The sequence below is a fragment of the Gobio gobio genome, assembly GCF_949357685.1.
Source record: "Gobio gobio genome assembly, chromosome: 5".
Classification (NCBI taxonomy): domain Eukaryota; kingdom Metazoa; phylum Chordata; class Actinopteri; order Cypriniformes; family Gobionidae; genus Gobio; species Gobio gobio.
In genome coordinates this window covers 36,819,330-36,830,909 of record NC_137101.1, presented here as the reverse complement: position 1 = coordinate 36,830,909, position 11,580 = coordinate 36,819,330, and the positions used below count along the sequence as shown (strand labels likewise).

Here is an 11,580-nt window from a genome sequence, read left to right as displayed (position 1 = left end):
TGCTAAGAAACTCGTTCAGTTGACAGTTTAAAACCTCTGTTTCTCCATCACTACTTGCCAGTGACTGAATTCGCGTTATTGATAAACTGATTGACGATATAGGGAGAGAAATGAGACGCATCTTTTCTGTTACTCATGTGTGGATGCACTTTACTCACACAAAATAACGTTCATTAACGTTAGTTAAAGCATTGCAATGTTACACTCAATCATAATTAATACATTTTATATCGCTTGTAAAACCTATAAAATTGCCTGAACGGTTTATATCGATTTAAACACTTTAAAACACGATTAAAATAACCAACCTTTCTCCAGCCAAATCACAGCGCGACGCCGCTGTAGGACGTCACGTCGCCAAATCAAAATAAAAGTCCTTCTTCTTCTTCTGGTGTTTAATGGTGGTTGGCATACCAATGAAATGGTGCATTCCCGCAACCTACTGGATAGGAGTGTGGAACGCATAAAGGTTGGGAAGTCGGTATAAGACAGATGTACTTAAAAACTACTTATATCTATCTTAAAGTCTATCAATCAATAAATTAGTCTTCTTTCTTTTAAGAAAATAAATAATTCATAAAATATTCTTGATTGCATTGGGTAATTTTCTAAGAGAACCTGAAGAACAAATAAGTTTTTTCCCAACAATCTTAAAGCTTGAAATCTTGCTCTTTCATATGCATCACATTTTATAAGTACGTGTTCTACTGATTCTGCTAGACCACATTTGTGACTCTGGACCACAAAACCAGTCATAAGGGTAATTTTTTATTTTATATATCTCTATCTTGAATTGAGCTTTAACTAAACTTTCAATTCATGTATGGTTTGTTAGGATATGACAATATTTGGCCGAGATTTGAAAATATAGAAAGAAATCTAAATATTGAGAAAATCGCCTTTAAGTTGTCCAAATTAAGTCCTTACCCACCCAGCAAAAATACGTTGAAAAGACGTCGAAAAGACGACATTGCCAGACGTTTAAACAACGTTCAAATGTGGTTGAAAAGTGAAAGGTGAAAAGACGTCTTTTTAGGTCGTTGAAAAGACGTCTATACAAGGACGTCCCATTTACGTCTAAATTTGGTTGAAAAGTGAAAGGTAAAAAGACGTCCTTTTCATGTCGTTGAAAAGACGTCTATTAAAGCCTAAATTTGGCTACAATGTGACGTCTTTTTCAGGCTTGACAATCATAAATGTATTATTATTCATTATGTAATATTTTCATTATATAGGCTACTACTAATATTATATTATTATACTCTCAAAATAGGACAACTGACAAAAAGGTAACAATAAAACATTTATTCATACCTCAAATACATCATTAAAAACTCATCACGAAAAACTAATTAAGTGGTTATTGCAGTATATATATCCCTATATAGTACTATATCCCCCGCCGCCAGATCGACCAGGGGCATGCTTGAGGTGGTCTCCCACGGCTTTGCAAATCTCATGCTCAGTGGCCTTGCTGTTCCACTTTTTGATGGCATCTGTAATGACAAAGAAAAACATTTGTGTTCTGTTCAGATAGGCTATTCAAAAGTATTAATTGGAGAGGTAACGGTACGGGTCTTTCGATACATTTCGCACGGTGCCAGGATTCCAGTTTTTGGCCAGACCAATTGTGGGTGAGCCTTAAATTAAAAACGTTATCAAATCACTGTTTAACCTAGTTAAAATGAGTGACTAATATACTGTTACATTTTCTGTGCTTAAAAGAAATTTTGTGAAATTACGAGTGATCGTAACTTCGCTCATAGAACACGCTCTTTAGAGCTAAGATACATCGTTATTGGGAAACCCGGCCCTGGGCCGCTCAAGTATACGGTGCTTTTCTTGCCATCAGGAAGCATGAAGCATTAAGCATTTTTAATCTTACCATTAAAAATAATGGAGTGCGGTGGCTGGGATATACAACTACCAACATCCGTGGCATAATTTTTGGAATGCCTTATTGCGAGAGGAAAAAATTTTTTTATAACATCGGTTAATGGAAACGCTGTCATTGTGATGTCTTAATTCATGTACTGCCGTTTAAAAGTCTCTGTCTGATCAGTAAGATTTTTTATGGTTTTTTTTAAGAAGTCTTATGCTCATTATTTGATAAAAAATACAAGAGTAAAATTGTGAAATATTATTACACTTTAAAATAATGGTTCTCTTTTTTACAATATACTTTAAAATATAATTTATTTCTATCATGCAAAATTGTGGGTGGGTGGGGGGTCTATTTTGCACTCCTGATTTCTAGTGTCATTCCTTCATTTTTGTACCATTTTGATGAAGCTATATTTTTTAAAATTGTGAAATTTTAAAATTTAAACTTTTTCAGCTAAAAGTGACTGAAGAACATCAGAGGGTTACAGCATTAACTTAGATTTTGAATTTTTAATCAATTTAAAATTATGTTTATTTTTAATTGATTAAATTGATACAATTTTTAATTTTATAATTATTAATTCATTATTAAAATTTTTAATTATAATTTATTTTATTTGAAGACAGAGCCACAATACAATAGACAATTAAAAAAAAAGGATTATGCTTTTTATGCACTGAAATCATGAGCGTTGTGTACAGTTTCTCCTCCACTGATTATAATCATATCAGAATATACCTATCATGGTGGTGTACAGTGCTGTTGACTGAAATGCTTTTTTTGAGCCGTGGCCCTTCATGTTGAGCTGTGCCATAAGGTTGTTGGTCATCAGCCTGAAAGAGAGAGGGGAAGAAAGGGAAGTGAGAAAGAGATGGAGATTTGATTAACAAATCAAATTTGACAATTTGATTAAGATGGGTAGGCAGAGAGAAGCAGTGATAAAGATACATAATTATTACATAAGATAGATACATTGCCTCCCATCCATTATTTTATATTGTATTTGTATTACCTCTAGTCACCTCCTCTACACCCCACCAAAAACAGTAAAGGTTTTATTATCAGAAATCAAAGCTTTTATGATGAAAGAAATCAAAAATCATCTGCCTGTGATTTGAATGTGTGAATGTTTGCTTTTCAAAAAATGTACCTGTCCAAAATCTTTGTGGAGCAGTCCCTGGTGTTTTTTCCTCCTACTTTACTCAACTGTGTAATCTAAGAGGGGAAAAAAGAGTAAAATATCATACTTATTACTATACAATATTGGTTACAAACATTTTTAGTCCTTGCATAAACCTCATCCATTGAATTTACAACTCCGTATTTTCAGCAAAGCAAGATTATGAGTATTTTTCTATTGTCATCATTGTGCCAGCAACATAATTTAAATAATATTATGTACAAAAATATTTACAGGTAATTGTACTCTGACTGTACTAATTACATACATACATCATGATTATTGGTGGGTTTTCACTGTACATAAAATAAAACAACAATGCTGCAAGTATTGTACATTTTTCAGAAAATCTGCAGCAAAATCAGTAATTCTAGGCTGCAATAAAAACAAAATTAAAATCCAGGACTGATTAAATAAATTACATACAGTACCTAAGTGCTTAGTCTTAATTTTTCTAAGCTTTTTTTTTTTTTTTTTTGGAAGAAAAGAATAAGCTAACTAGTAAATAATTAAGTTTTACCAGAACATCTCTCTCTTCATTATTGTGAAGCTTCTCCTCCAACGTTTGCAGATCCTCTATCCTCTCCATCCTTTTGATGTGGTATGACGAATTGCTAGGTTCTGCATTTCCAACTCTCTTGATCTCCTGCAATATCTCCACCAGCTTTTTTAGGACACATGCCTGGAATTCTAAAATGTTAAAAGCATTTGACATGAATATTAATTATCATTATTTCAATTTTCACTTGATAAAATGATTAATCTTGTTATCAGTAATGGAATTTGGCTTGTAAAAATGTGAATTCTTGGTATCAAACATTGGGAAATTAAATTTCAAATAGTAAAAACTGTAATTCTTGATATATGTAATTGTATTTTTTTGTGTTAATTATCACAATAGGCTGCCATTCAAATATAGATATCAAAAATGTATTTCTTGCTAGCTGAAATTCCAATTTCTTACTATCTTACTATCAATTGCTCTCCAATTTATTAATATCTGAAATCCATTTGTTCATTTAATCCTCACAGACACAGAATACTAATCACCTGCACAACTGTCCCTCATCAACATACTCCTCAGATATAATCTGCAAGAATCTGCAAGTGATGTTACTGTTCACTGTTCATATCAATAATTTAAAAACATTACTAGAAATTCCATTCCTGATATAAAGAATTATCAATTTTAACAAGTGAAAAACAAATTATCAAAAAGGCATATTCTGAGCATGATTTTTGTTTGTACCTTTATTCAGCTGTCTCAACATATGCAGATAAATACAAAAACAGCCGGCTTTTTGCCCATCTTCAAATATACAAGACAAAGTAATTACTTACTGGCCGTGGGCATTGGAAATGCATCCATGCTGTGGCCAGTTGGAGCCCTTGGTGTTTCTGAAATAAACATTTAAAACTCAGTTCGAGAAAGAGAAAAAAAATAGCTACACACTTCATATTGTATTTTTCAAGACAGGATCTAACTAACTCCTCTACTTGAAATTGTCCACCCCCAAAAATTAGCTACACAACAAGGTAATATAACTAGTTGATTATCTTACCACGTCTAGAAGTAGTGGAGTGCCTTCCATCACTTCCTTGTGATCTCTGAGATCCGGAACGCTCCCTTATTGGGGTGGAATGCACTGTAACATCGAAAGGAAATGTTACAGGAAGACAGGAAAATGTTTACATTATAAACTAAGAATAAAGTTTGTTGGCATTTGAGTACATTGATTTCTGTTTTTGTGGTATAATCAATCACCATAAGATTTTTAGTTTTTTATAACTCATAATGTAATAACCCAATGTAATAACTGCCTATAATGAAGTATTATAAAGTGTAAATGTGATAATTTTCTCAAAATTTTATAAAATCTTGAGCTCATAGTTTAATAAAAAAGTATTAAATTATAAATGCACCAAAAACCCTGTCACAACGTTGTAATTGTTATAGCTTTTTTAAACATAAGAAACATATGTATCTCTTACAGTGCATTTGTTACTTATGTATTTTACATGTGTTTTCTCTCTGTTTCCCCTTTGGGATAAATATGAAACACACAACACTGTTTTCTTGCCAACAAATCTATCTAACAAGTTGATTATCTTACCACGTCTAGAAGTAGAAGTGGAGTGCCTTCTATCACTTCCTTGTGATCTATGACTGGAAGACGTGGAACGCTCCCTTATTGGGGTGAGATTATCTTCAACATCTACAAACAATTCACATCATAATGGTGGTCTTCAGATTAACAGCACTCCCTCTCATGTGATGTCGCTTAGCTTCACTTCAACAGCTTATCCCATCAGAACATGCATGATTGTTATACACATAACATTACCTGGAATTTCACTTTCAGAGTGTTCTGAGAATGAATCTTTACTATAGGCCAACTGGTCATTCTGATCCATGGATAATTCTGGGAAAAAACACCAATAATCAAACATGAAACTTTTACACTGATGTGATGTGAAATTACTTGGTTTGTATTTACCCTTTTGTAGGCTACTAGAACTTAAATATATGCAATGTGATTATTTACACAACAATAAGCAATACTGTTCTCTCGATTTACCTCCAGAAGTAGTTTGGACAGTAATTGCAGGGGTTGGGTTTTTCTTGAGTTCAGGAGGCTTTGGAAATGCCTGCAAACCTGTATTCTTATCTATATATAAAACAGTCAAACGGGTATTTATACATCACTCTGCACACTATGTTGTGATAAATCTGTAGAAAATCCTTATTTCTAATAGGTTCAAGAAATATATTCCCCCTCACTTGACATTTTCTTGACTTTTGAGACATCATCATCATCTTCTGAGATAGATGGCCCTGCAATTGTTACATAAGTAAGCCTACTTTTGCAAGTAAAATAATATAAAATATTTTAGAAAACATTTATGCACTTACATTCCATATAATCCTCAAATTTCCTCTTTTTTACCACTCTCTTCTTATCAGGCATAGTGATATTTTCGTGGTCAGTTTGGGCTGATGATGTGTAGTCATAAAGCTCACAGTCTTTCTCATTTTCTGGGGGGGGGGGGGGGGGGGGGGGGGTGAGATAAATAAACAGTCTTCAATAAATCAGGGACTGGGGACTTGCAGGGGTAAAGTTAACACATACTACACATAAGCAATGATCATAACTGACAGAGCAGACATACATGGGGTATATGTACAACAGTGTTTCCCATACATAAGCTCTACCTTCCCAGGTAAATTGTGTCATACCCAGGAAGATACAATCAAATTCCACTGTACGAATTTCCGTATTTTCTGAAACACGTGTAAATTGCATAAATCAAAAAAAAATTTTTTTTTTGCTTTCCTATTTTATACAGTCTATGGGTGGTAACCCTGAAACTGCTAAATGGACCTTTAGGGTTGATGGTTGAAATGAGGAAGGAAAAAAGACAAGACATGATGACCCAGTTACAGAGTTTAGGACGAGACGACGAGTAGAGAGAAATGTTAAAAGTATTTTAGAGCAGAGAAACAGAAAGGCAGGGAATATTTAGTAGGGGTTTTTTTTATGTAAGAAACCAGATTGGACAAGAGAATATAGTGTAAAGGAAATTTAGTACAGTAGGTGGCAGTAATGCAACATAAGATGCAAGCTTCCGTAAACCCCCAAAGAAGAAGAAGAAGAACCGTGAACTGATGCACGCGACCTCGGCTCGTTATCCAACGCTGCAAACAGGATCAACTGCAAAACATGCTTAAACGGCTGATTCATTCAGGACCTAACTCAGGTAAATCTTGACTTGTAAGGAATCGAGAGAGTCCGTAAAAAAATAGAAAACTAAAAGTTTAAAGGTGTAGCACTTTTATTTAAAAAAGACAGGAAATTACCACTATAAAAGTAGATGGAGGAAAAGGAGCACTTATTGACTTGTTAACCATTTCCACTGCTTAATATATGGAAAAAAGTAGAAAACTTTACCGTGAATTGTGACTGAATTACACAGAAAACGAGTGCTTTTATAATCACTGAAGTTGACGGTCAGTTCAGTGTGATTCTATAGAAGAACGGTGCATTTAATAAGAGTAGACTATTTAATTATTTTTTTTTTTACACATTACTGTTGTTTAATAAAAGTTACTTGTATCTGCATATCAATTCTTACACCTTTCTTTTGTTTGACTAGTTTATTCTGAACCCGCTCATCAAGCACTGCGCTGTGCTGCGCCACTCCACCCTGCCCACCACCACAGGTAAATTCTCAACCTATATACCTGCACAAATGAATGAGACCCAACTAACTGGAAACCCAGGAAACTAACACAGGGGATTAACAACATCAAATGTAGTGTATTATGTCATGTGTGTTTGTACCTGATGTAATTTTTATTTTCACCATTTGGAAAGTGAGCCAGTCCTCCATTGGGTCCAATTTTTTTTTACATGCTGACTGCACCTGGGCCTTTGGCCATCTGACAACTTTTTCATCTTCAAGTATCCAGTTCTTTGGAATGACACCCTCAAAATGTTTCTCACCCTCAATCCAAACAGCCCTTGCAAAAACCATGTCTGAAACTACAAAAAAAAAAAAAAAAAAAAAAAAAAAAAATTTCATTCTACATCATGCAACAAAGGGAAGATGGCATATCCTCCACTGTGTGGTAGACATACAGCTTTTATTTTTAAGTCCTGGCTTTGTAGTAGCTGTGTTTTAGCTTGGCTGCTGGTACTGCCAACAAAAGCAATGTCCAGGAGTTTGGACTGGCAAGGCTTTTCAAAGAGGTTGGCGGTTTGGTGATATGGAAAGACACTGCAAACCAACGTGCCATCTGTTTTTTTTTCATTCACAAAAGCTACGCTGCCATCTTGGAGCAAAAAGCAGCTGTCCCTCTGCTTTCCTGACACTGGCTGCAGGTCAGTTTGTTTCTGTTTTGTATTTTTTTGTGCACGGTCCTTCTCTGCCATACGCTTTGCCACTTGCACCAAAGGGTTATGGCTGGTCTTGACAAGCTTCTTGATGGTTTTCAGATGGTTCTCAAAAGGAAAAGCAGATATATCATTTAACGAACAATCAAAATGTGCAACATCTTCGTGGAGGTGTTTTATGGCATGCACATTGTAGACAGTGAATTTATTGCCATAGACCTCAGCGCTATTGATGACAAAATGATTGAGAAGGTCTGCTGCATATGGCAAAAAGTGGTTTCTCCGCTCGCGATCTGCAGAAAGAAGGATCGACATTCCAATTGTCAGGCAAAGGAAGTGGTGGTACAAATCCGGGTCCACAATTCCATGGAGTACCACTGGTCCGGTGTACAGCAGAAACTGTCGGAACTCAGTGGCTTTCCATCTATCCAAGTCCTGAAGGGATCTGGGCTTCCTGGCCATCTCACTGGGCATTGCATTCCTTAGTTCAATTAGTTTGCTGGAGAGTTCAGCTCTCTGTCTCGGAGAAAGTCTACGAGGATTGGGGATCCTGCACAAGTAATACAGAATACGCCTCACTACGCCAAGGCAAACCAGGTGCATATAATCAAGAACAAATGAACTGACACATGGGATGCCTGCTCTGATCAGTGGTGTCTCCCCATTCTGGTGTTTTGCTCTGTAGGCCATCTGTCTGAACTTTTCGTCTGTCCTGCTAGGGGATGGGTCCTTGCTGTTGAACACTACTTTGCCCAACCATTCACCCTCCTCTTCACACCTCTCACAGCTGTGGTATCCAGTGTGGTAAATTATGTTTTTCATGAAAGCTCTTGCTGGAGCATCACAAATAAAGGCTTTTATCTGCACCTGTATGGCATTTCCATTGTGTTGGATTCCATTTTCCCTGAGCCTTTTCATGTCTTCTACCAGGTCTTGGACATAATCTTCCAGTGGTTCAGGTTTTGTTACACCACTAAACAGGCAGACGATAAAAGGCTCAAATCCCTCAACCTTTGCCAGCATGGGCCAGAATTGAGCAGCACTAGATCTAAATAATGGCACACCATCCACATTAATGGTGACTGAAATGTGATCTGGTGAAGCTTGGCACTGAAGAAGTGTGCGGCGTATACCAGTTTCCAAACCATAATAGATGTATTCGCCATTACATCTTACTTGGCGTTCCACTACTTTTGGAGTACAAAGAAGTGTCCGCGAATCCTTTGGCAGTTCATTGTGACCATATTTATGTAGAATTTGGAGCAAGTCATTGAGTGATTTGTGTGTCTGATTATTGGTCACTGCCCAATCTGCCAAGTCACTACAAAGGTCCAATCCGTTTTCATCTAGGTGTGTATTGGCTATTTCAGGTGCCTCTTCCATTACTTCATCTTCTGTGTCAGGACCTTCAACACTGTATCTTTCTCGATCCCTGCTGTCATCCACGCCATCAAACTCGTCATCATCCAGACATGGCATGTACTGGTCATCCATGAACTCTTCACTGTCATCCTCAGCTAGTTTCTTTACCATATAATTGACCTTCCTCCAGTTTTTAAGATAGTCTGAGGCCATTTTAACAATGCTACACGTGTCTGTAGAAGAAAAATTGTAAAATAACAGCTATGGCTGCCAAACAAAAAAACAGCAAATTTAAATTAAATAAAATATCTTAATTATGAATAAAGTGCAAAAGCTTTTTCAGAAAATGTCCTTAATCATTTTGTATTAGTATGTGTCAGCAAGACAGATGATGAAGAAGGATAAAACATTAATAGTCTTTAATAGTTATCGGTTTAATTATTATTATTATTATTATTTAAAAGAGCGGTCTCTGGATCGGGCTTGGGCTGGAGGTGTCTCTGGAATGGGCTCATGGGCTGGAGCGTTTTTTGGATCGGGCTCGGGCTGGAGGTGTCTCTGGAATGGGCTGGAATTGGCTCAGGATCTGGAGCGTTTTTTGGGGATAGGCTCAGGGCTGGAGTGGGATTGGGAAGCTTCGAAGCAGGTTTGGGATGAGCTGGAGCACCCAAATGTTTTCGTGATGATCATGGCAAAAGTCAACAATCACCAGGAGATAGAAATTGAAATAAAAATTTAAATAATTCATCATCCAGTCCCATTAGTGATTTATGAACTCTTCCTTAGTTGAAACATTAGTATTGTCTTGTTTTAAAAAAGGATTTTTTCCCCCATTATTTGAGGTCTGAAAACATGGCACCTTTTTTGCTATTTTGACCAGTTTGACCAAAATAAAATAAACAACATGCATTACTGAGAACACCTTTAGAGCAGCTAAGTAATATTACATACCTTGAAATAAAAACTGAGGAGGCAATGGAAGACAATCCAAAATCTAATAAAACAAAGAAATCCAAATAATTAATTATAAATCAAACCTGGGAACAGTCCTTATGTTTCATGTACAGGTATACAGCATTATGCCAATAAATACTGAAAATTTGTCTGACAGTTAGTCATGTTAGATGTACTTACAAAGTCAAAGAACGGACTGTGTCTTGGCTCTTAAAAGAGCCTTTGGGGTGTACTGGGCTACTGTGGACATACAAAGCAAAAAAAAGAAAAGAAAAGAAAAAACGGTTGAATATGAGTGTGATGGGCCTCTACGAGTTACAATGTTTCATCAATGGTTACAGACTAATCAGAACGTAAGGAATATGGCAAATCTGAGAGGAAAAAACCCCAAACCCTTTAATGTCTTCATTAAGACTTGCTGCAGGGCATAATTCATATAAACCCACACTTTTCTGATAGTTAGTCAAAAGATGTACTTACAAAGCCAAAGCACGGACTGTGTCTTGGCTTTTAAAAGAGCCTTTGGGATGTATTGGGTTGCTGTGGACACACAAGCAAAAAAAATAAGACAAGAGACAGACAGAGAAACAGAGAAACAGGGTGAGTGTTAATTGGATATTCATAATTGTCAACTGGTAAATTATTTGTTCTTATTTTATTACTGACTTACAGTTACATCTTTTTTGTAAATTAAATTCAGTTTGAAAGCAAGCTTCCTTGTGCTGCGTGTAGGTAAATGCATGAAAGGAGCTCCAAATAGTGTTTTTAAGTGTGAGTTCTTAAACTTGTTTGCTTTGTTGCAAGGCAGTGTTCCTACACATTTTCCATTTCAAAATGCAATACTTCAAATGTACTATTAGTGAGCAAAGGCAACTTAATGATTAACTCTGTTGAAGTAAATGGCTCTTAAAGAGGACTCGATTCCCCTTGCTGGAATCGATTCCAAACTTTGAATTCGAATCTTGATTCCTAACGCCTTGGAATCAAGGAATCGATTCTTTTTGAAACGATTCCTCCCAGCCCTGCTCTCAAGATAACGACGCCATTTTATCTTCATGCCACCGAGACGGTAAGTTGTTTGTCTCTTCTTGAAATGAAATACATTTGTGTACATTTTCAGTGAAAATAGAGAGTTGAAAACATTTATAAATTATTAACTGCGCTATTAACTATTAACTACTAAGTTCGTTAAGTTCATGAGATGTGCCTCCAGAAAAATGTTAAAGTTTCTCATGCCTATTTGGTTTCCTGGGTAAAGGTGATTTTACGTTTTAAATAAATGTGTTGTATTGTGCTTATACTTT

The 11,580-nt window shown here is 36.0% G+C and overlaps 1 protein-coding gene across 1 annotated transcript; it reads right to left on the bottom strand.

Moving 5' to 3' along the window:
- Positions 1-1,380: 1,380 nt before the first annotated feature.
- On the bottom strand, positions 1,381-6,034 carry LOC307126285 (uncharacterized protein; the record flags this gene model as incomplete). The annotated part of the gene is made up of 10 exons (XM_079816750.1): positions 1,381-1,496; positions 2,624-2,718; positions 3,036-3,100; positions 3,586-3,755; positions 4,407-4,463; positions 4,628-4,711; positions 5,180-5,281; positions 5,411-5,488; positions 5,645-5,734; positions 5,980-6,034. 10 exons carry the CDS (start codon positions 6,032-6,034, stop codon positions 1,381-1,383), a joined length of 912 nt encoding a protein of 303 aa, XP_079672876.1.
- Positions 6,035-11,580: the final 5,546 nt, after the last annotated feature.